This window comes from Peromyscus eremicus, chromosome X (assembly GCF_949786415.1).
Source record: "Peromyscus eremicus chromosome X, PerEre_H2_v1, whole genome shotgun sequence".
NCBI lineage: Eukaryota > Metazoa > Chordata > Mammalia > Rodentia > Cricetidae > Peromyscus > Peromyscus eremicus.
The window spans coordinates 34,503,980-34,529,098 of NC_081439.1; the positions used below are offsets into that span (position 1 = coordinate 34,503,980).

General features: G+C 43.6%; 1 protein-coding gene across 12 annotated transcripts in view; it reads left to right on the top strand.

The window, feature by feature from the left end:
• The window catches only part of LOC131898816 (F-box-like/WD repeat-containing protein TBL1X), an 87,221-nt gene extending 62,586 nt beyond the window's left edge, over positions 1-24,635 (top strand). For all 12 annotated transcript variants that reach the window (XM_059250018.1, XM_059250025.1, XM_059250016.1 and 9 more), the window contains 14 exons: positions 1,277-1,390; positions 3,440-3,585; positions 6,532-6,796; positions 8,155-8,287; positions 8,649-8,790; positions 9,051-9,114; positions 9,219-9,316; positions 10,297-10,357; positions 10,970-11,091; positions 13,242-13,316; positions 13,752-13,879; positions 16,745-16,910; positions 20,239-20,340; positions 21,298-24,635. In XM_059250018.1, the coding sequence (XP_059106001.1) occupies positions 1,277-1,390; positions 3,440-3,585; positions 6,532-6,796; positions 8,155-8,287; positions 8,649-8,790; positions 9,051-9,114; positions 9,219-9,316; positions 10,297-10,357; positions 10,970-11,091; positions 13,242-13,316; positions 13,752-13,879; positions 16,745-16,910; positions 20,239-20,340; positions 21,298-21,324 (1,643 nt within the window). In that variant the 3' untranslated portion in view covers positions 21,325-24,635. The remainder of the gene's footprint in view (positions 1-1,276; positions 1,391-3,439; positions 3,586-6,531; positions 6,797-8,154; positions 8,288-8,648; positions 8,791-9,050; positions 9,115-9,218; positions 9,317-10,296; positions 10,358-10,969; positions 11,092-13,241; positions 13,317-13,751; positions 13,880-16,744; positions 16,911-20,238; positions 20,341-21,297) is intronic.
• Positions 24,636-25,119: the final 484 nt, after the last annotated feature.

The following is a 25,119-nucleotide window of genomic DNA, read 5'->3' on the forward strand; positions in this document are numbered from 1 at the left end:
CACTACCAGTCTGCTCAGGCACCTTCTATATGGGAACGTGCTTAGTGCCTGACACAGCCACATCTACCCATGTCGAGTCAGGGTTCCATATGTGCATGGTTCCATTACCAAGCACATTCTGAATTATAATGCACTGCAGTTTCACCAAATACAAAGTCAGCTGATTGTACACTCTCTTGACCCTGTATCTGGCTTCCTTAGTATGGTTTATATATTAGTCTATCCGGATCCTAAAATTGATGCCAGCTGTTCTCTTTTGGGAAAAACATTTTGCCTGGGGTATGTATAACACACACACACACACACACACACACACACACACACACACACACACACACCACTCCTAGTTGCATTTCTCTTTCTGTGATAAGATACCCATCACCTTAAGAGAGAAAGGGTTTGTTTGACTTACAATTTCATGATACAGTCCACCACTGAGAAGTCAAGACAGGAACTTGAAGCAGCTAGTCCACAGGAAGAGCAAAGAGAATTTGAATGTGAGCATGTGCTCAGCTTGCTTTTTCTTTATTTCTACACTCAGGACCCAGCCCCTCCTGGGTGCCACTCACAGTGGGCTGGGCTTTCTCTTGTCAATTAACACAATAAAGACACTCCTTCACAGACATGGCCATAAGCCAGCCTGATCTAGATGGTCCTTCATTGAGACTCTCCTCCCAAGCCACTCTAGATTGTGTCAAGTTGACAATTAAAATCAACTGTCATACACATATGAATACATCTGTCTTATATAATCCAATGTGATGATAATTGGTCAACCTATAATATGTATATGATATTATAATATGTAATAGTAAATGCAGTGTTTAGTATTGTTATCTATATGTAACATATATAGCCCCCCTCTCTCTCTCTCTCTCTCTCTCTCTCTCTCTCTCTCTCTCTCTCTCTCTCTCTTTCTCTCTCTCTGTCTCTGTGTGGGTGTGTGGGTGTGTGGGTGTGTGTGTGGGTACACGTGTACACGTGTTTTGGTGGCGATCAACCAGGGCCATAGGTAGACTAGCCCCCAAGCTACAATGAAATTTTATATAATCACACAATTAGAAAATACAGTGTGAATCAGTCATGAATTCCCATTATGTGTATGAAAACATGAACGTTATTTAAATATCATAGGGTATAGTTCAGTAGTAGAACACTTGCCTAATGTATACAAGGCCCTGGACCTATCTGTAGCATTCCCCCCAACACACACACACATTCAGAAGGTGAATACAGACAGTGTATTCAAAACAGTATTTTTGGTGTTTTCTAACAGAGGGTGGCTCCCACTTGATAGAGACGAAGACCTCATCGCCGCAAGGTGAGGCTAAGATGAGCATTACCAGCGACGAGGTGAACTTTCTGGTATATCGCTACCTCCAGGAATCAGGTAACCAGCTTGCTTTTCTGAAGGGAGTTCATTTTAAATATGCCTTGGGCAGAACGACAGACCACCAGTGCAAGCCAGGCTATAGGATCATCAAAAAGACCTAAGGAGCCAGGCGGTCCTGGTGCACACCTTTAATCCCAGCACTCGGGAGGTAGAGGCAGGTGGATCTCTGTGAGTTCAAGGCCAGTCTGGTCTACAGAGTGAGATCCAGGACAGGCACCAAAACTACACAGAGAAACCCTGTCCAAAAAAAAAAAAAAAAAAAAAAAAAAGACCTAAGGACCCTCTTTGTAAAAGTATTAGGGATGAAGGACTGGTTGTGTGTGGGGGGGGTACTTTATTCCTGGATTGGAATGTGGGAGAATGATCTTTCTTCTCATGACAGAGGAAATCAGACTAAAATTACTATCAAGAGCAGTTGAGCCAGGCATGGTGACAAGTGTGCCTTTACTTAGCACTTGGGAGACAGAGACAGGTAGATCTCTATGAGTTCAAGGTCAGCATTGTCAGCATAGTGAGTGAGTCTCCTGTTGACAAAATAGGCCATATGGGTGTGCTCATAGAGCCTCATGTGGGACAAAATTCTGTTTTGTCATGGTCAATGTGATTTCTGCAATGAGTGATTTTAGTTTTCAAGTAAAATATTTTTTAATTCTCACAACTTTAAGGTAGTTAAGACCTACAAAGCAATACTAATAAAAACCGGTCCTGGTACCTACCCATGCAGCTCAATCAAGAAGACACTTCAGTCCAATAGGGAACCCTCAATGTTCACTTCCTGTTAGAGAATAGAAGTCTCTGGTGAAGCTTTTGCCAAGTGTCTCCTTCTGAGGGCTAAGTGGGGGAGTCAGTTCCATGTCTCTCCTGACTTTGGTGGCTTATTAGCAACCTTTGACATCCCCTGGCTTGAAGCTGCATCACCTTGATCCTGATGTCTAAATGTGTCCACATTTCCTTTTGCAAAGAAAAAGGTCATATTGGTCTAAATCACTGGTTCTCAGCCTGTGGGTCGTGATCCCCCAGCAGCCCTTTCACCTAAGACCATCAGAAAACACATATATTTGCATTACAATTCATAACAGTAGCAAAGTTACAGTTATGAAGTACCAGTGGAATAGTTTTACGGTTGAGGGTCACCACAACATGAGGACCTGTATGAAAGGGTTGCAGCATTAGGAAGGTTGAGAGCCACTGCTCTAGGGTCTCAGCACACTTGTTTTAATAAATTATACCTACAATGAACCTATTTTCACATGGTCACACTCTTGAGATAGACTGTATCCCCACCTTCCAGAGTTGCCTGTATAGTTCTGTTAGATTTCTTTCATCGTGACCAAATACCTCAAGCAAAGCAAATTAAAGGAGGACATGGTTGCTCTGGCTTTTGGAAGCCTTGGTCTATGGTTGCTTTGGTCTCAGTGCTTTTAGGTCTGTGGTGTGGAAGAACATCGTGGTGGGAGTATGTGGCATGGCAAAGTGGCTCACCTCATGGTAGCTAGGAAGCTAAGCAAGAAAGATGGGAAGGAGTAGAGGAGTCCCCATTGTCCCCTTAAAGGTTACACCTGATGACCTGACTTCTTCCTCTTAGGTCCTACTTGTTAAAGGCTCTGTCACCACCCAATTGTGCCACTGGCTATCACTCAAACCTTTAGCTACATGACAGCTAAACCTATAGTGGAATTCTCAGTGTCAGATATAGTTGACTCCCATTAAACCCATCTTAAGTTGAAAATACCAGTCAAAATGCAGGGGTTGGAGAGATGGTCCAGTGGTTAAAGTACTGCTTGTGCAAGGATGTGGACCTGTGTTCCATTCCCCACCACCCATGTAAAAGCCAAGCTTTTCCATCAAAGCCTATTTCTAAGCACACACCAGCACCATTCCTCCTTTATTCTGTCTTTCCTAGTCTCCCTGCCTACTCTCTCCTAATTCAGAAGCTAAGCTTTCATTCTGCAGCCCCTTGGTGCACACAGTTCCGTGTTCACATCTCCAGCCCACACCTCCCTCCCTGCTTTACTCTAACCTACCTCTGCTTTCCTCTTCCTGCAGGTTTTTCCCACTCCGCCTTCACGTTTGGGATCGAAAGCCACATTAGCCAGTCCAACATCAATGGGACACTAGTGCCACCGGCTGCCCTCATCTCCATTCTTCAGAAGGGACTGCAGTATGTGGAGGCGGAGATCAGTATCAATGAGGTATGTTCATTCCTGAGAATATGGGAGAGTTCCAGCCTCCCCCTAGCAGATCTCTGGAGAATGTGTATGCTTCTTACACATGGGTCTGGTGTGCATTCTAAGGTACCTGGTAAAAAGTGGAAGCTACAGGCAGGCCACTGCACCATCAGCAAGCTTTGGGTGCCCCCTTGTGTGAGTTTGCAGAATCACAAGGTGTTGGCTGATGAAAACAATCAATTCATTCTACTTACAGACTTTCATCTACTCTGGCCCAGTATGGCTTTGCATGAGCAGACAAGCTCTCTTTCTGATTTCCCAGGGCAGATTGGTCAAAGAGGGCCCCTACTGGATGCTCATGGAGAGTCTGTATTTTGTGTGAAACTGTCAGGGGGCATAACCAGAGGGAAATTTGGACAGCAGTTTTTTTGTAACACGCTACCTATTTCTCCTGCTCTTACATTCTTTCTCTGTCCACTTCCTTTGATGTTCTCAGACTGAGCCTTGGAGCAGGTAATATAGAGGTCCAATTTAGAGCTGCATATTCAATGGTCATTTATTTTCAGCACTTTTACCAGTTACAATTCTCTGTAGTGAGTATCACTCACTACAAAGCTAATAGCAGCACTAATCTGTGGGCTTAAACATAAATATTTAGAATTTGATAAGCACATCATGTCCATTTAGCAGAACCGTAACAGTGTCTTCCCCAGCCACAGGGTTTTGGCTAGGTTTGCAGTACCAGATGTGAATTCTGACTTGTGTAGCAGGTCTCAAATCCAATCAGAAAGCAGTTATCAGGCCACTGTTGTATCAGTGGACACATCTTGCTTGGCGATTGGTGGTACAAAGCATGTGGGGTTCATAGCTGAGTAGCAATTCTTTCTCAGCAGCTTTCTTAGTACCTTCTAGCCCTATGAAAGGTATCCTATAGGAAGATACTTCCAGCTCAGTTCCTGCTTGATTTGTGTCTTGCATCTTAAAGACCAGCAACAGAGTCTTAGTAACTAGTTCTGGTGGGAAATGGACAACAGTGGCAATAACCTGGATTATTTTGGTTCTTAGGTCCTTCCAGACTAGCAACCTGTAGAGTTAGCACACCTCTGTCAGTTTTTTTAAAAAACAGTCTTTGGCTTCTGGGAGCAGCTTTAGCTATGCATGCAGGATACTTCTGTTCATACTTTGTTTTTGTTTTTTTTTTTAACTTACAAAAGAGCAAGTTTCCTTATACTTTTTCCATGCATACTTCAATTGGCCTGCTCTGACACATGCCACCTATCTCCTTCCCTGAACCTGATCCTCCCCTTAGAAATATCTTGCCCAGACTTTCTCTCTGTATTCTCTTTTACTTTAAAAATTGTCCTTCAGAACATAAAAGTAATGTCTGATTTCTATTTCTCTCATCTTCCAAGAGGCTTTTGTTTGTCTGCGGGTAGATAGTCTTTGTAATCTTTGTCATGTGTTTCCAGGCATTAAAAACAAAAACAAAAAAAGAACTCCAACACTGTGTTTTAAATGTGGCATTATTGACAGTGATCTTTTGTTTTAAATTCATTAGTTAATTTTTATTTTATGTGTATGTGTGTTTTACCTGTACCCATGTCTGTACCACTGGGTTTGTGGTACCTACAATGACCAGAAGAGGGCATGGTATTGCCTGAAATTGGCATTACAGATGCTTGCGAGCCACCATGTGGGTGCTGGGAACTGAACCCAGGTCATCTAGAAGAGCAGCTTGGGCTCTCAACCACTGAAACATCTCCCCAGCCATATGACCATGTTTTGTGACACAATCACATGTTTATTACTGTAGCTCTTTATGAAAGAAGAAAGTAATATGGAAAGAGCAAGCTGGTCAGCCAGGGCCAGGTGACTGATGGGTGATACTGTACCACGTTGTATTATTTTTCACATTGTATTGTAATTAAAAAAAAAAAAACGACCGGAACGATTTGTTGTTTAGACAGTATTCAACAGAAACTTGTGCCTCTCCGTTTCTGGGATAATTGGAAATTCAGAGCATGTGGAAACATTGTTTTTCATCCAGCAGACAGCCTGGAGGTATTTGAAGATTCATGATTCAAAAATATCTGGAGTGTTTCCTCAGGGAAGAACTTCTGTGTTTTTAAGGATATGTGGATATGTTTGTGTGATAGGTAGAAAGCAGACAAAGGATACTAAAACATATGCATTAGGATCAAGTGAACCCGTTGCCTGGTGCATCATGGTGATATTTCATCTCTACGCTAAAACCAGGGAGTCATTGTCGAGCACATCCCGTGGTGTAGTTATCTTTATATTGGGCTCATTCCTCCTCCATTGTTAATGGTGGCCATTGTAGAGGTGCCCGCTCTGGTGGTAGCATCCAGTCAGGGTTTCTATCCGTCTCATCACTACTACACCTTTGTGGCTCAGAGTTGCCCTCAATCTCAGCACTATACCTTTGTGACTCAGGGTTACTCAGCACTACGTCTCTGTGGCTGTGGTGCTCAGAGGAGGAATTTCCAGTTTACTTGAGGATGGTGAGCAGCAGCATGTCCTGCATCTACCCACTAGATGGCAATATAAACCCATACTTCCAGTGTTGATGACTGAAAATGTCTTCTCTCCTCCCCCCCCCCCCGCCCCCCTCGGATCCCCCCTCTCATATACACACATTGAGATTTATCCTTCAAGGAGGCAAAGCTACCCTACTGGTTGAGTAATCATTGATGGTAACAGGTTTTGTCATAGGATAAAAGGAAAATGTTCAGATGTCCTTAATGCCAAAATATGGTCTGACAGCTATCAAATCTCCTCTAAGGATGATCTTTACTGCTAGCTCTCCATAAACAAGTCCTCCTCATCCACTTCCCCATCCCTCTTTGCCCTCGAACCCTGTCCCACCACAAAATTCCCTTGCACCTTATTCCTAGTCTATGCTAGTTTCTCCATGGTAGCTTATGGGTAACCATTGTCTTGCTTTCCTAGGATGGCACGGTATTTGATGGGCGTCCCATTGAGTCCCTATCGTTGATTGATGCTGTGATGCCCGATGTGGTTCAGACAAGACAGCAAGCCTTTCGGGAGAAGCTCGCTCAGCAGCAAGCCAATGCAGCAGCTGCGGCGGCGGCGGCTGCCGCAGCCACAGCCACAACTACAGCAGCCACAACACCAGCAGCTGCTGCCCAGCAAAACCCACCAAAGAATGGAGAAGCCACCGTGAATGGGGAAGAGAATGGAGCCCATGCAATAAGTAAGTGGAGACTTCTCTGGTCTTCAAGAGACATGGTTGGTTTTGTTTTTGTTTGTTTTGCCTCTTGAATCTGTATATAGCTGAAAGGAACTGTAAAGTGCTGCCCGCTGCCAGTCTGTTAAATTGCTTTCTGGCCTTTGCTTCCGGTCTATCCATAAGATCGCCACCTTCAACTTCATTCACATCCCTTGGTTTTAGGAAGTTTTGCTCATCTGTGAGTGTCCACATTACAAGGGAAGCTTCTACAAATAAGTCACCCAACGTAAAAGTGTGTCATTTGTGGGAGCCTTCAATCCCAGCATTCCACCAGTGTCCCACGCTAAGGGATAAATTGTTCTATAATGAACGAGTTGAGGTGATTTCAAGGGCAGCAGGCTCAGACATGGGACATTATATTGCTTGGTCTTTGCAAGCCCCCAGTAGTTTAGCCCCTATTGGGTAACCGTCCAAGAGTATTTATTTCTAGAGTTAGAATAGGTAAGGTGATGTCCGCATCAGCCCTGCACCTGGACAGAGCAGGGGGGAACACATGTCTTAATGCACACTGGCAGCTCACACACGGAGGTTTGTTTTGTGTGCACCCATAGCTCTGGTGGCTGTTCATGGTGCTTCCTGAAGGCTTACCTCTGATGCCACCTACTGAGGTTTCTAACTTCTTCTACACTGTTCCTTGGGCCTGGTGTACCTGGAGTGATGACCGTGGGATTCACAATCTGCTCTTGTCTTACTACTGCAAGGCAGTTTCTCCTTTCTGCTGCTGCAATGGCAAGCAGGTTCTGGTCAGAGGACAACATTCAGGAGTTGCTTTTCTTTCTTCACCAAGGGTTTGGACATTGAACTCAGGCCGTCAGTCTTCCAGGACTAGTATTCTGTCTGGCTGAGCCAAATCATTGGCCTTCTTGCATGATTCTTTTGAGAGTGGCAATGTGAGTTAGCTTTGTATTCCTATAATGACATATCTGAGGCAACTAGTTTTTATATCAGCTCACAAGTGATGCATACACATGGGCATGACCATGGTGGACATTGGGGTGGAAACACAAGGTAGAAGAGCATCATGGGAGACAAAGAAATCAGAGCAGCCTGGAAATGGCTACCAGAGACTTTCCGCTACACACCACCTGCTATAGTGTCCACATGTGGCAGCACACAAACACTTTGGGAACAAATATACAGCATAGCACTGTCAAAACAGAAACTCAAAATGTGCGCCAAACTGCAGAGATGCCCACTTTTGCAGTCATCAGATGTATCGTGACTTTGATACATAAAAACAAGTATTTTTAAAATAGTAGTGCCTACAGATGCAATTTTTAATGGTTTGGTGAGCCATGTACGTTTTCATGTTTGCTTGACAGATAATCACTCGAAACCAATGGAAATAGATGGGGACGTTGAAATTCCACCAAGCAAAGCGACAGTCCTTCGAGGCCATGAGTCTGAGGTGTTCATTTGTGCCTGGAATCCTGTTAGTGACCTACTTGCTTCTGGGTAAGAACTGGGGACAGATATGTGCCTGGGTTTGGAGGGTGTGAGAGGGCTCACTCTTCCCTGGAATACTGCCTTGAGGGAAGCACACATGTTTGTCGTATCTTCCCAATGCGTGCAGACTGAGGAACAGGCTGTTGTGCATCTTGTGCTGTGGTGAAGCCAGTGGTCCCAGTCATTTCTCTGTGGGGTGGGGAGCAAGGCAGATGCATCTCAAGTCAGTAAGCAAAACAGGGGGACGAGGAAGGAAATGGAGCAGAAGGGGTGGAAAAGACAGAACCCATGCTGACTATGTGAGACCTAGCACACATCAGTCACATTTCCCCATTGAGCCAGAATCAAATACTCCATGTTGGTTCTGCAGATCTGGAGACTCCACTGCGAGGATATGGAACCTTAATGAGAACAGCAACGGGGGCTCCACACAGCTTGTGCTGAGGCACTGTATACGCGAAGGTGGACATGACGTTCCCAGTAATAAGGATGTCACCTCACTGGACTGGAACGTAAGCAGCTTCTGATAAAGCACATGCAAACACAAAGAGACAATTCCGTTTGTCTCAGTTCCTACCTTGGGGTGATGGTACCAGGGGCTCATGATCAGGTCCTAGTGGATAGACAGACCCTGGGGGTGGGAAATTGTCCCCATCATCGTGAGTATGTGTTGCCTGTGAGAGGACTGGCTCTGTCACACAGCTTTATGTGGGAAGGAGGCCCAGGAACGTACCCAGATACTAATGTGTTTTGTCTTTTTTCTGTCCCACAGAGTGATGGGACACTGTTGGCAACAGGTTCCTATGATGGTTTTGCAAGAATATGGACAGAAGATGGTAAGTTCTGTATTCCTCGTGTGTTGAGTAAGATAGACTTTATGTGTGATCCTGAGTGAACAGTTGGTGACTGAAGTCACCATGTCTGTGTTTTCCCATCTCAGGTAACCTGGCCAGTACCTTAGGTCAACATAAAGGCCCCATCTTTGCCTTGAAGTGGAACAAAAAGGGGAATTATATTTTGAGTGCTGGTGTAGATAAGGTGAGTGAGTATCAACTTTTAATACATCCCTTTTATCTATGGATGTGGATTTATCTTAGCCTGTTGGCTTCTTTGGCAAAATAACTCATTTAGTTTCAGATTGTTTCTCTTGTTTGATCTTACTGCTGACTTTGAACAAGGCACTGCCTCATAATGCATTTACCTCTGTAGATCTTCGTTCAGAATGTACTCTCAGCCCAGTGATGAAAAGAGGGGGAAAAAATCTCCCAGTGGAGTTTATTACTCCAGGAAGCAGTAGACTATTGTGGATGTTTCTGTGTTGACTTTCATCCACTGAGCAATTCTTAATCATAGACTCTTTTTTTCTTTTCCTTGGCTCCACCTTTCCTGACCTGATAAACCACCGCATCCCATTTTAGATGGCAGAATTCTCTTGAGACCTGATAAGGGGCCAACTTCATAGAAACTCATGGAGCTAGCTGACTTAGAGTTTATGATTTTTCTCAATCCATACTTGGGATTGATTTTTTGGCGGTTGCACCTGTTCTCCTAGTTCATGGAGTGATGGGGGATTGTTGGAAGTGTTCATTCCTGCAGTGCTTCCTTTGGAACAGTGTCTAAAAGACATGAGCATGTGCCTTCTTACCTGTTTTGTAATGGTTTTCTAGGTTTGAGAGCTGAGGAGACAGTCCCATCAATTTTGGTAGATTTCCCACATATTGGTGAAGTTGCTCTCATTAATGTGGCATCACATTATTGGGTGTGAAATACACAGCGTATATCATAGACTTAAGTCAGAAATACAGAAATGACAAATGTTGTATAAATATTTTACACTATTGCATGTATAAATGATAACGTTAAGCTTGGTACTATACAGGGGTAAAATAAAAATAAAATATATTGTTAATTTCTTAGAAGGAAAGGGGGCTAGTTGTCTTTTCTGGTACAAAACATTCTTCTAGGAAAATTTTTGAGAAGAATAATAACTAACTTTCCCCTCTGTTTGTGGAACGCAGACAACAATAATTTGGGACGCCCACACAGGAGAAGCCAAACAACAGTTTCCTTTTCATTCAGGTAGGTTTGTTGTTGGGTTATACAGAGGCAGTCCCAGGAGTTTCTGTTTTATCAATACATGATAGTGCATAAGAGCAGAAATGTGTCAGAAACTTTGGGACTAATGTGAAAGTATTGGCAAAAGGTAACTGCTACCTTCCTTTTACACATAACTGGGCCTGTCCATGTGGGTTTTTCTCTTTCATAGAAAGGTGGGGGTCTCTCTCCAGAGGCATCTTTTTTTGTTTGTTTGTTTGTTTTGTTTTGTTTTCTTTGGTTTTTTCCAAGGCAGGGTTTTTCTGTGTAGCTTTGGAGCCTCACCTGGAACTCACTCTGTAGACCAGGCTGGCCTCGAACTCAGAGATCCGCCTGCCTCTGCCTCCCAAGTGCTGGGATTAAAGGCGTGCTCCACTACTGCTCGGCTCCAGAGGCATCTTAATGCTTGTAAATTGGAAGGAGAGTGTCTTTAAGGTCTTTGAAGGATGGTTTTCATGGTTTTAGTAGAGCTGATTCACACTGGGACCGGTATTCCTGGTCACTAGACAAGACTCCTGGGTGATACTTTTGTCTGCATCGCTGAGCTTTGTATTCAGTTAATAAGACAATTGTCCTCTCTTTCCTCCTGCCTTGCAGCACCTGCCCTGGATGTGGACTGGCAGAACAACACTACCTTTGCTTCGTGCAGCACAGACATGTGCATTCATGTGTGCAGGCTTAGCTGTGACCGCCCGGTCAAAACCTTCCAAGGACATACTGTAAGTAGCAGTTTTGATGCTCAGAGTTGGGAGTTGTAAGAGTGTGATGTGGGAGCCATGTTTTCAGTCAGTGCCTGCTATTAAAAGTTAATTGTACAGGAGAGACCACTTGATCTGTCATGCTTTGCTGCTGTGTCTGCCCTGGTGAGGGTGCTGTGTCTGCCCTGAGTGATGGAATTAACCCAGCTGAGGTGTCAGTGGTCCTGGAAATACCTCAGAGTACAGGCTATCTGATAACGTTCTCTATTCTATCCTGAAGCTGTTTCTCTTCTAACCCCAGTCTGTTTCCCAGCTTTTCATAGGGCCACACATTTTATGTCTGATTTCTGTTGTCTCTGCTTAGACACCCTGCCTCCTGGTTCCATAAATAGTTCACACTGATGCTGAGTGCTCTGAGCAGAGGTCCACATATATGGGTCCTGAACCTGCTGCTTCCCAAGACCCGTGTGCAGGTTCTGGTTTCTTCTCTGAAAGTTTGACTTGAGATGCAAAAGGATGGCAAGAGTTCCTAGGAAGGAGGCATGGGGAATTGCAGATGGGTCAGCTAGAGACAGACGGGTCATGGAGAGGTCTGCTGTGTGTGAGTTCTCTACAGTTCACCTCTGCAGTGATGACGTGTACACTGCCTCATTTACACTTGGGTTCACAGATAGGCACACGCTAACACCAACCCTCTATGCTGCTCTCTAGTCTTCTCTTCTTTGATCTGGTCACAGAGAACCTTGCTCCTTGGATTCCCAGCTTCTTCCAATTTCACACCCTTAAAAACTTGGTGTTCTTACAAAGGGGATCAACCACAACATTTTGAAGTATAAAATTATTTAGAAAATAATCTTGTGTGTGAAGTTGTTTGTTAGGACAAGACAGCTGGCTTGGTAGAGGAGGCAGTTAATGGCAGTAGTGTTCCCAAAAGCCTCTGAAGAGACCCCTAGACAGTAAATTCCACTGTCCTCCTCTCTGCCCCTTGCTCTGCATGGCTGTCCCTGTCAGTATGGTGGAGATCGTCTTGTCTTTGTTTCTTCTAGGCAATTCAGCTGGCCTCTGGTGCTTACAGGCCCCTGTGTTTGTCTGAGAGTGACTCAGCAGTCTTTTCTGCATATACACACTGTTGTGGTGAGAGTTGAGGGGCTAGTGAATCTAGTCAGTTTCAGAGACTTCCTGGAGGTTTTTTTGAGTTGCTCATTTCTTGTCTTAATGAGCTTCCCTGTAGTATTTCACCTCACTTACAACTCTCTGAAAGCATCTTGTCTTAAGAAATTTACATTCAAAGTGGAAGTTTTAAACTGAGAAGAAACTGCTACACAACACAAATCCACAGGAGGATGGAGTTATTTCTCAGTGCCTTTTCCTGACACTAGCCCGTGGGTGTATAGTTTCCTGCACGTACGAACTGCTTGTGTGTGTCTTTGTGCCTTTGGATGATACCTGGCTCTGCCATTGTGCTATATAAACCTTTGTCTACCTTTATCTTACATCCAACAAGTTACAGGTATTTCAACAGGAGCAGTCATATTAAAAGCACATAGGAAAGTGATGATCAAAGTCCACTTTTCAAAATAACTAGTTTTGACCCGGTAGTGGTAGTGCATGCCTTTAATCCCAGCACTCAGGAGGCAGAGGCAGGCAGATCTCTGTGAGTTCAAGGACAGCCAGGCTATACAGAGAAGCCCTGTCTCAAAAAACCAAAAAATGAATGAATGAAACAAACTAGTTTTAGCTCTGTTTGATGGCACATGACAGAATAGTTCCAGCCATCCTGGGATACATAAGGAGCTCCTGTCTAGCCTGTACTGCATAGTGAGATCCTATCTCAAGCAGCAATAAATAACAACTGATTTTAATTAGCTGTGCTTGTTGTATGCAAATCCTTCATTTGGCTTCCTTAATAAGGAAGTTTTCCCTAGAGAAATATGGATGAGAGTGTGGCTGTTCTTTGTAATATATGGCAGTATTTTTTCATGAATAAAAAGCAAACTGAGGAAAGAATAATTGTGGTGGGTGGGTTCTTGTGCTGTGATCTTTGATATCCTGTGAACTCCCAAAAGGCCCTCTGCACTACAGCGCTGGCAGCATGCTACTGCTCCTGGCGGATGCCAGCCTTTCTACACAAAGGCTCTGATTTCTTTCTGAAATGCTGTGCTCTCTTGCAGAATGAGGTCAATGCTATCAAATGGGATCCTTCTGGAATGTTGCTAGCCTCCTGCTCTGATGACATGACATTAAAGGTAATGTTGGTTCCTAAAGGGATTAGGTACTTAATCCTAGACAAACCCTTGTATGGCACACATCCCTTTCCACCCTAATCACCTGGACCATTACTTTGATACTGTCTTTTCTCCTTGATTTTCATGGTTTCTAAACTAAACGTTTTGTTCTTCCATGGAATTTTGACATCTGGTGCATGGTTCCTACTGAGAGACCTAGCCTTCCTATGGCCTGTCCGCCAATGGCCTTGTAGATTTAGCTGAACTCTGTGCTTTAGCACTTCTCACAGCCACCCACCTGCTAATGTGCCTGGTGGAGTCCTTGTTGGCTTGTGAACCTCTCCCAGGAGTGCCACCTAATCTGTGATACCGTAGGTGCACCAGAATGAATAGTGCTGAGCCTTTCTCAATTAGGGGCCCAGTATTAGCTCACACTGTTGCCAATGCCTCTTCTAGATCTGGAGTATGAAGCAGGATGCATGTGTCCATGACCTCCAAGCTCACAGCAAAGAGATATATACCATCAAGTGGAGTCCCACAGGACCAGGCACCAGCAACCCAAACTCCAACATCATGTTAGCAAGGTAAGGCAGGGCAACCTCACAGCTCTGTCTCCTTTCTGGGGGCAGCTTCATTCTCTGTTGCTTAGTAACTCAGCTAGGAAGACTCATTCACACCTAGAAACAGCAGGGTTGAAGTCCTTCCAAACTGAACAAAATGGGAGTTCACTGTGAAGGGACCAAGGAGATGGAAATATAACCTCCCTCATTATCCATGGAGATGGTTCTGGGACCCCTTGTGGGTACCAAAATCTATGGATGCTTAACTCCCTTTACTTGCCTACAACCTCTGAATACATTCATTCCCCTGTACTTCAAATCATCTCTAAATGGTCTGTAATACCCATACAATGAGAATGCTGTAGGAATAGTCTTAGACTGTATTGTTAGGTAACAGTGACAAGCAAAAGGGTCTGCACATGTCCAATACAGTTTGTGTGTGTGGAGGGGAGGGTGGTTGTTGTTTTGTTTGAGATGGGGGGGTCTCATGTAGTCCTGACTACCTGGAACTTGCTATGTATACTAGGCTAGCTTAGAGGTATACCTTCCCACTTCTGAAGTGCTAGGATTACAGGCCTTCCCACGATGTATTTTTTTCCTTCCCCTTCAATGGTTTCTTATCCTCAGCTGGATACAATCATGACTGTACAGGTGTGGAGGGCTAGCTTACTAAAGTGGAAGTTTTTAAGACAAAGAGAGGAAAATAAGAGTTTAGCTTGGAGCTCATTTGTTCTTGAAGCTCCATTCAGGACTGTGATACTGGGATTTTGACTAGAGATAAATGATTCCCTGCCTCAGCCAAAGGTGATCTAGGTCACTTAATATTGGAAGTGCTGATCAGCCGAGCCCCAGAAGCGAGGGGGCAGAGGTATCTCATTCAAACCAAGTTCACTTTGGGCTTTAGCTAGCAGAACTATTGTATCCTGGTGCATGTTAGAGTCCAAGAAACAGAGCAATTCATTCTTGGGATTTTGGTGTAGGGATGAAAGGTCTGGCCTTGTGCATGCTGGGCAAGTGCTCTGCAAGAGTACACCCATCCCTCCTCTTGGTAGTTTAGTGAGAGCATTTAGGCAGATGAGCTAAGGCCATTATGAGCCAGAATCTAGGACTTTCATCTGGAAACCATGATATGGATCTTTTGGGGTTTGTTCATGCACTATAGTCTGGACAAGACCAGACCCCCAAAGTAAAGTATGGCTTCCAAGAAGCAGTGGGAAGCTTGGTCTGTGTTGTTCCAGAGGATTGAGGAGGAAGTGAAAATAGGTAGGTCTCTTACAAGGAAGGAAGCACCTAGTAGTAGGGTAGGCAGCCTTTCCTGGCAGTGAGAACAGCTTTGTTGGAAGCATTCAACCAAAGGCTGTCTCCAAGGAGAGATGATAAGTGGTTCTTAGCTATCCCTCAGTGGTAGATCACTTGGCATGGCATGCACATCACCACTAAAAACCCAACCCGAAACAAACCTAAACCATACACAAAAATAATCCAAACACTGAGTGGTTGAACTAGAAGAAGAACACCAATGTCTTAATTCTTCTATTTCAGTAATTATCCAAAAACACACTTGTGTATCAGTGATGCAGTACTATATGTATTGGTCATTTTTATTTTTTATTTTTTTAAAATTAATTAATTAATTTTTCTATTATCAGCTTGATACAGTATAAATTCTTATCTTAATAGTGAAATGTTTCATTGAGGCTTGCTCAGTAATTGAGTAAAACCAAAACTTACTATAAGGGTCATTTTTAATGACTAGGGAGATGCTTCGTTGTTGTTGTTGTTGTTGGTATTTTACCCTTTTGGGGGCCCACCACCCAGCTCCCAAATAAATCACACATGGAGGCTTAGTCTTAATTATTAATACCCGGCTTTAGCTTGGCTTAGTTTCTTACCAGCTTTTCTTAACTTTAAATCATCCCATCTATCTTTTGCCTCTAGGCTTTTCCTTTTCTATTCCTGTACACCTTTCTTTGTTTCTTACTTCGTGGCTTTCTGTGTAGCTGGGTGCCTGGTCCCTAGAGTCTTCCTCCTTCTCTGGCTACTTCCTCCTTTCACTTCTCCATCTCTTTTCTCCTTTCCTCCCAGATTTCCTCTTCTAATATTCTCTCTGCCTGTCAGCCCCACCTGTCTGTCTCTCCTGCCTTGCTATTGGCCATTCAGTTCTTTATTAGACCATCGGGTGTTTTACACAGGCACAGTAACACCGCTTCACAGAGTTAAACAAATGCAACATAAACAAAAGTAACACACCTTAAAATAATATTCTATAATACTTCCTGGTATCACATAGTATATTATAGGAGCAAACATATTATCCCCTTACAAGAACAGAAGGACACACTGAGCCTTGTGAGACCCTGTGGAGATACAGAAAGCCAGGTGGTGACAGCCCTGTGATATGCGCTATTCTTTTAAATCTGAAAATAATTAAACTCTGTAGCCCTTGTCAATGTGATTTTATATGCACATGTGGTTTTAGAATATCTCATGTGGAAGTACATCTTCACTCAGTTTTGGGTTTTTTTTTTCAGTCATAGCTGGATGAATTTATAGTTGTTCAAGTGGGTGTAATATAAACAATAATGGTGTTTTAGAAAATTAGTTGAATAAAACACAAAGGCTTTTTATGTTCAGAGATGAGGGGACTGGAGAAAGAAATGAACACAGTGGCCAAGTGGGAAAGCACCTACTTGGCTTGTGCAAGGTCCTAGGTTCTGTCTGGTGGCAGCTTTACTTTTCTCTGGAGAGAAAAGGCTCACTAGAATAGTCTCTTGAAGCAAATTCAAATATGTTTCAAATACAGCTAAAAGACAGTTTACATGAGATACATCATAGAGATCTTAAAAAGCCAACCCATTTCTGTGGTGGTTTTCCCTGCTGTCATCCTAGTGCTTCATTTGATTCTACGGTTCGACTGTGGGATGTGGAACGAGGTGTTTGCATTCACACACTGACCAAGCATCAGGAGCCTGTCTACAGTGTGGCGTTCAGCCCTGATGGGAAATATTTGGCCAGCGGGTCCTTTGACAAGTGTGTCCATATCTGGAATACTCAGGTAATGTCTTGACTTCCTGTGGCTGAATCCTTCCTGAAAGGCATGTTTTCAGTTCCTGGGCTGGCAGGAGGGCTGGGGAAATGAGTTATCTCAGGAGTGAGTAGAGCCCCCCCCCCATGGAGATCACAGATTCTATGTGGTCTGCTGTGTATACCCCAATGATGTGGGGTCTTCCCACCTACCTACAAGCCTGGAGTCCTCTGGACTCTTTCAGCTTGTCATCTTGGGAGCATTCTCTCTTGGAGGAACCACAGTCTTCAGCTGTCTTCTCCTGGCAGGGACCTACTTCGTGCTGGAGAAAAAGCATGACCTAGTTTCGTCACCTTAGAAATGCTGCTCTTTGTGGGAAGGTCCTGTGGGTGGCCTTTCATAAAACCTTCCCAGGGAGACACTGCAGGATAACTTGATCTTCCTCCTGTCCACTGTGGAGCAACTCAGAGCATAAAGGAATATAAGGCTTGGAATTTTCACAATTGAAAGTGTTATTTGTTTAATACAGGGTCTATGAATTTTCTACGATTGTCCTTTCAGCAGGAACTGAAAAGGGAAGGGGTTGGAGTCTGTATAGCCAATGGGGATATCTCTGGCCTTACTGAGATGAGAGAATTCGGACTATCAGAAGTAGAAGTGGATGAGCACTAAGGGGGTAGACTGGGAGGAAGTATTGTACTGGGAAGTTCTTTGTTTTCTTTTGGGGGCTGGGAATGCAATGTAGAGCCTTGGAGGCAGCAGGCAGTCATTCTACCCTGAGCTACATCTCAGTCCTTGGTCATCATTCCAATTGAGAAGTAGTTAGGTTAAGTTACTGAAAATAAACAGCAGCCAATTTGTTTGAACTCAGGAGGATTGATTCACTGCCTCACATCCATGTAATTCACCTTTCTCATTCCTTTTTGGTTGGTTGACATTTAGAAGGATTTGAATTCTTAAGTTCATGCCCTCTTATGTCAAGGGAGGCAGTAAATAAGCCATGTTCCAGGATTCCACAGGCATTTCAGGGGCATAACCCAAAGTTAGCAACATGTCTCCAGGTTTGTGAATAGATGCCTGTCAGCCTGGCACTGTAAAGGCAGAGGCAGGAGGATCAGGATTGAAGCCAGCCTGGGTTGTATTATCAAGAAGCAAAACAGAACAAAAGGTAGAAATGTGCAGGAATACTTACTCATATAGAGAGAACAGATTTTGCTAGTGATAGCTCACTTTGAAGGTGCCAACAAGATGAAAATGCAGGTGCTCCTTAATATCTTTGAGGGGATGACTCCAGGCCCCCCTGTGGATACCAGAATCTGTGGAGCCCAATTCACTTCTATAAGATGGCATAGTATGTATGTAGAACTGATGCACATATACATTTACTAGGTGACTCTCAACACCCGGTACAATACAATGTGGATATTACAGGAATAGTTGTTAGGGTTTTTTTGGTTTTCTTATTCTCTTTCTTCCTTTTTTCTTTCTCTTCTCCCTCCCCCCCTCTCTCTCCCTCCCCTTTCTTTCTTCTATCCTTCCTTTTCTTTCTTTTTTAATACTGGCAATTGAATCCAGGGCCCTAGAACTCACTCACTGTACAGCCCAGGTTGTCTTCAAACTTGAAATTCTTCAGCCTCTAGAGTAGCTAGGATTGCAGGCAGGCTTATTATATTGTGGGGTTTGGGTGTGTGTGTGGGGGGTAATACTGGAAAAGTCCAATGGTATTTGGTTCCATATTGAAGGGAGCAGGGAGTTAATTATTTTAAGACATCATAGAGCCTATATTAATCCGCTTATTATAAGCATATATAATACTGTTGGCTTGCTATTGTCCCTAGTCACAATGTATACTACCCTTTATTTTTCTGTGTAAACAGAAAGTATATTTCTCTAAATGCATTTTTCATTATGCTTTGCTAACACTTGCTATAGCTTGATAATGGTAAATATATATGTATGTATGTGTGTGTATGTATATATATATTTATAACAAGTAAATAAATATATGTATGGCAAGGACACTTTATTGCTATGGATAAGAACTAATGAGAAGTTGATGGCCACTGGGGTTAGTGACTGTATAAGTCATGGTTCTCTGTAGGAATATAACTGATAGAATGAAGCTGTATCAAAAGGTGATTTGTTAGAGTGGCTTATACGTCATGATCTGGCTAGTCCAACAATGACTGTCTGATCACAAATAAAGGCCAAGAATCTGGTAGGTGTTCAGTCCATAAGGCTGGATGTCTCAGCAAGTTTTCAGTCTACGTTAGAATTCTGAAGACACAGACTCTACTACCAGCTAAATAATGCCTTAGCAGCAGGATAGATGAACTTGCCAGTGAGGGCAAGCAAGCCAACAGCAAAGCTTCCATCTTCCATCTTCCATGTTTTTTTTTAAAATATGGGTCTTCCCACTTCAAATGATCCAATCAAGAAATTGCTTCCCAGCCATGTCCCAGATGCTTGTGTTTTAGTTGATTCCAGATATAGTCAAGTTGACAACCCAAGATTTGCAATTACAGTGATCTCTCATACATGTTTTATAAAGACACTTCACTGAACTGAAGGTTTATTCAAATCTTGAGAAACCTCAGCTTCCTACATCTCTTGACACACATCACGCCAATCACTAACAGATACCATAATACAAATGTGTATATTCATTTTTCCAAACTACATATCCAAATTGATGGGAGGTTTAACTTCAGAAGACATGCTAATGCATTTAGTTGTCTAATTGCTAGTGAGCTGGGGGTGTGTTCACTCAAGTGCTCTGGGGAGGAGACAAAATGAGGTGTAGTTTGATAATAATCAGAACAGGAACTAGGTAAGGGCTGGAGCAGGTAGAAAGACCTCAGCCCATTGGGGCTGAACCAAGCCCTATGAAGGAGACAAGAAAGAAAGGGTTAGTAAGACGGTGCTTGGGTAGTCACAGAGGCTAAAGAACATCTTATCAAAGCTACTGGGGGAAAAGCAGGGAAGGTGGCTTAGTGATAGAGCACCCTGATGCCCCAGATTTCATATCCAGCCCTGAAGGGTGGAAAGAAAGAAAAAGGTCAAGAGGAGGTCATGAGTTAAAGCTCCCCCTCTGGCAGGTATGTATCATCTCATGAAAACCCACTGTCTTGTGCTCCCTAGTACCATGAGGCATTGCTGGGCATAGCCATGGCTTTAGCTAAAATGTGGTGGCGGTTCTGTGGGTGACAGTAGATTGATGTTTATGGAAATTCCTTTAACTTTTGTATGCTTGAAAGCTTGATCAGATAAGAGGTTTCTGAAGGAAGAGTAGCCCCTTTTACTGCTGTCATTTTGAGGGGCTCCTCTGAGTTATCATGACAAATGCTTTGCTTTTCAGAGTGGAAGTCTCGTCCACAGCTACCGAGGCACAGGCGGCATATTTGAGGTGTGCTGGAATGCTCGAGGAGACAAAGTGGGTGCCAGTGCGTCTGATGGCTCTGTAAGTGGCGCCTCTGATCTACTGGGAATTAGGGGTGCAGGGCAAGCTGATCCCTGATCCAACCTAAGTACTTCCAAAGGCCTTCTGAGGCTTCCCTGTCCTGCTGAGCCTTGTCAACTAACAGATGCTTACCACATACCATGTGTGAGTGGCAGGCATGCCTGTATGAAGGAGGCTTCTGTTTGGGTTGAAAATAGCCTTTTCTTTGCCCCAGAATGTCCATGAACTTGTTTACTCTTAGCTGTAGTGACTCTGCACACATGTGTGTACTCCAGGATATTAAGGAATATCAGGAGTCATATTAGGTTGTCACTACTTTGGTCCAGGGTGCCATTGACATTTCACTGGTGGAGTCCAGGGATGCTGGGAAGCCTCTTATAATGCTATGGATGCCACAGTATGGCCAAAAAATATCTGGTCACAAATACCATTAGTATATAGCCTGAGAAACTTGCTCCTATTCCATTGCCATGTGAATGTTCTGGCCAAACATCATCAAGACAAGACATAGCTTTCATCAGACAGGCCTCCTTGTTTCTGTGGATCTCATTGTGGTCCAGTAGCATATGTAATGTTTAATTTGCCTCTGAACTTGAGGTTGCAATAACTCTAGGGTGAGGTGCATTCTGGCTAATGGACTGAGTCACTAGTGTGGCCTGAGATCTTTTGTTATCTGCTCCACCATGTAGACATCCAGTCTGTGACCTCTGCTGATGACCTCAGTCACTCTGTGAGTTTCTTCAATGGTCCATGGCTTTTCACTTGCCTGCTCTTTGCTAGAGTTTGGTTGTTCTGATGTTCAGAAACTAGCCTGTTTCTAGAGTTTCTATCTCTTCTTGACTCCCACTAACACTTTACAAGCATGAAGTTGGTGGCTAGGCTGTGTCTTGCCAGCATCTGTTTGAAGGCACTTGATATTATCTCTCAGAGTAACAGACACCTTATCTTTCATTCCAGGTCTGTGTTTTAGATCTCCGAAAGTAAACACAAAATGTAGAAAACAAAACCATTCTAATGGACCAGCAGTGAATGTGTGGGATTGCAGCATCCTTCCTATGATGGGCTCCAAACTGTGTGAACTTGACTTGTTCGAGTCTACTTGGAAATCACCTGTCCCTGGCCACAGGATTCTCCCCCTCCCCCGCCCCCACCCCAATCTGCATCCAGAAGTTTAAAACACAAACAAATACAAAGTCATACACATGGTTGTATCACAGGAATATGGTTTCCACCTAGAATGTTCAGCTGGGGAAGGATGAAGCCATCAGCTACATGGTGCATGGTTTGGTTTCCATCCAGAACAGGCTCTAATGACTGAACAGGGAAGGAAGAACATAAAGCTGTGCCAAAAAAAAAAAAATAAAGAAAAGGTTAAAAAAAAAAGAAAAACAAAAAAAACAAACAAAAACAAAAAAGAAAAACGCTGTGATAAACCAAAAGGGAGGAAAAACCTCCCCCTTATGGTATTTCCCTCCTAACAATTTGGATACTACAGTTGCTCTCCAAAAGACCAGTTTGTACCAATGAAATGTGTGACTTTGTAATCCCAACGCTGTATTTTCTAGAACCTTCTTTGGTGGTTTTTCTATCTGCTAAAATTCTGTGGTCTGGGGGCCTCCCACCTCAGATAGAAACTGTTTTTGGCTTATTTCTGTCCTCCCTTGTTGTCCCCCACTCCTTCCTCTGATGTCCTTGCTCTGGTGTGGTCTCACTTTTAATGAAGTCCTGCATAGATATGGCCACATGCACACAACAAATCTTTGATGGACAGCACTCTCCTTCCCTCTCGTCCCACCCCTACCCATCGCTTACTCTCTGTCCCTTTCTCATAGTTGCTTCACATTAGGTCCCAAAGGCACTTTCAGAGCATAGTAAGTGCTTTATGTAAGAAGGCAGGGAGGGGGACTTTTTACAGAAAAAAAAAAGACTTATAAGAGAAAGAACCTGGAGTATTTTTTGAAAAAAATATTTTTATGTTAAAATGACTTTAAAATCCTAAAATGGCCATCAGACATAGAGAGTTTTGTGAAATTCATATTTAAGAGACTAAGAAGACACTGGCAGAGTCTGAGGTGTCTAATTACCCCTTTCCCTTCAGCTTCACGAAAGGCAGTTAGGAGAACCGTGGATTGGGAAGCGTCCTATGGAAGAACAAGGGGATTATTTTGGCAGCTGGTGGGGAAGAGCCCACTGGTTTGGCACCAAGCAGAATGCCGAACTGTTTGATGCACATTTACTTCAGCAGCGAATAGGAACACAGTGAAGAAGCCACCCTGACCACCAGTGTGGCTCCATGGCACCTGCCAGCTACTTCTTTCTCACAGCAGTGTAGCTACAGATGGGCACTTTATCAAGAGCATGCTTGGTGAATCTTGCAAAACCAACCCAAAGGCCTCAGTGTCACTCAGTCTCGTGAAGACAATGAGTACCAAGGGAGACTTGGAATCCTAAAAATGAATTCTGACCCAGGTAGAATGCCATAAGTCATTTCTGCCCACTTTACAATTTCTCTTACAGAAGATTAGGACAAAGCTTTAAAGAAAATGAGGAAAAGAAAGAAAATTTTTTTCTTTTACAATTTTTTAAAAAACTAAATAAGGTGTTGTGTGCCTGGTAAAGTTTGCCATCATTGAATCAGGTGACCTTTGTTTGCTTCTTGTCATAACTTGACACTGACTTGGTTTTTTTAATTAGTAAAGGGAGACGGACCAGAAGGGGGCTGGGCCAGGTCAGTGGGGCTGCAAGTGGCAGTATGCAGGGTCCAGTCTACAGCTGAGATAAGTGTTACTTAGAGGAAAGTATCCATATATGGAGCCAGAAATCAACCAGCAGGGAGGTGAGGTACTTCCTACACAACAGACAAATGTTAAGACCAAGACCAGGAATTGTGTATCTGCCTCCACTTTGACATGTACATTATGTGAGCCCTCCAAATCCAAGTGTTGTGTTATTGAGTTGAGCTGTGTGTTTGGACTCTGGCATCTAAACATTTAGGAAAGAAAGCCCGAGTTCTGTGGAGAATTTGATTATAGCAGGTGTCTCTGCGTAAGTGGAATGATGTTTCCTGCCCTGAGACTGCTTTAGCTTTAGAATATAATTTTGGAAGTCCAGCTAAATCCCATCTTTGTTCCCCAAATATAATTCTGTTCATCTCTGTAGAAGATCAGCTGTTAAAAGTCAGCCTATTGTAAGGGCATGGCTTTCATTTGACAGTTCCACATTGCTATACGATGGTGATTGGGTAAATGGCACATAAGGGGTTCATCAGACAATCTCTGGGTGTCCAGGACACACACACCCCAGATGAATCTAAGACACATAAGAATTATTATTTTGGAGTCAATGGCTGTGAGACTAGGACAAAAAGGTTCAATCTACACAAGAAGAAACCTAAAGATCATTCACTTCCCTGGCCTTACAGCGAAACATGGACAGGAATTTAGTGCTGGCCACAAGGGGACCAAGCAGAAGAATGCAGCCCACACCCCTGAAGTCCATCCCCATATAGTTCAATCTACAGCTGTTTCTGAAGCGGCCAGCATTTGGATGCCATCATTTGCCCTGCTATCACAGGGCAGGTGCATCATCTTTGTGGTCAAGGGGTGGCCCGTGTGTAATGCTGTTACCTAACATTGTTTATTAACTCCTAAAACATTGTGAGGAATGTTTAAAGTCTTGTGACCAAATTCAATCTTGAAAGCAGTGTAGTGACATAGCAGCCTTTGCAGGTGTTTTCCCTGGAGTTTGAAGTAACCACACACCATTCCCAGCACATCCAGGATGTGGCCTGTAGAGGACCGAAGGGCCAGATGGACATAACAAGGTTCAACTCTCTGACCCCATTCAACACCATAGGACTTGACTTTTTGTTCTAAGAAATAGATCATGGAGCCAAGTGAAGTGCACTTTGTCACATGTAAGGATCTGCTTTGTTCCTTGTTGCTTTTCCCTTTTCAAACCTTTCGTTCTACCTTTCCATTCTGTTTCTTGTCAAATGCATAAATGTCTGTTCCGCAGCTCACTGAAGTTTTGAATTCTGGCTTGTGCAGTTTTTATTGTCTGTGTCAGACGTACAGCCAGACATGGTCCTCTTTCAGCATTTTCCGCATTCTGTTAAGCACCATCAAAACTCCCCCTCCCTTTCTGTCCTCTATCCCCCACTCCCACTCACCCCTCACGCTCTTCAAGAAGAAAAAAAGAATCACCTTGTGTGTTGTAGCTCATTTGTTTCAAGAGAGAATCAACAGATCATATTCAGTGTCTTGAATAAATTGCTCTATTTTGATATTAGAGAACATAGTGACTGTGTTTTTCTTTTCGTTTGTTTCATCTTGCTTGGTATCTCTGATACCTGACAAAAAACTTTAGAGAGGAAAGATTTATTTTGGCACTTGGTTTGAGAAGGCACAGTTCATCGTGGTAGAGAGGTTGTGGTGGTCTTGGCCCATCTGTTGTGGCAAGAGTATGAGATGGCATGCTTATGTATCCATAGATCAGTAAGTGGCACAAGCTTAAAACCACAAGCCCAACATCTCAATCAGCCACCTAGGCCCCACAACCTCCCAATGTAATGCCATCATAGAAGGGGGGAGCTCTAAGCTCCCCCGACCATGGTTAGAGGGATATCTGAAGCTCGCTTGAATAAAGGTAAAGAAAGATCTGAGACACTTGGATCAGATGAGTAGGTATGAAGCCCCCTTGAGCAGAAAGGAAAGGTCTGGTGCCCCAGTGGGAAGTGCCAGACAGTAGGGTAGAGCAGAAAGGTCCCAGATCCTGTTG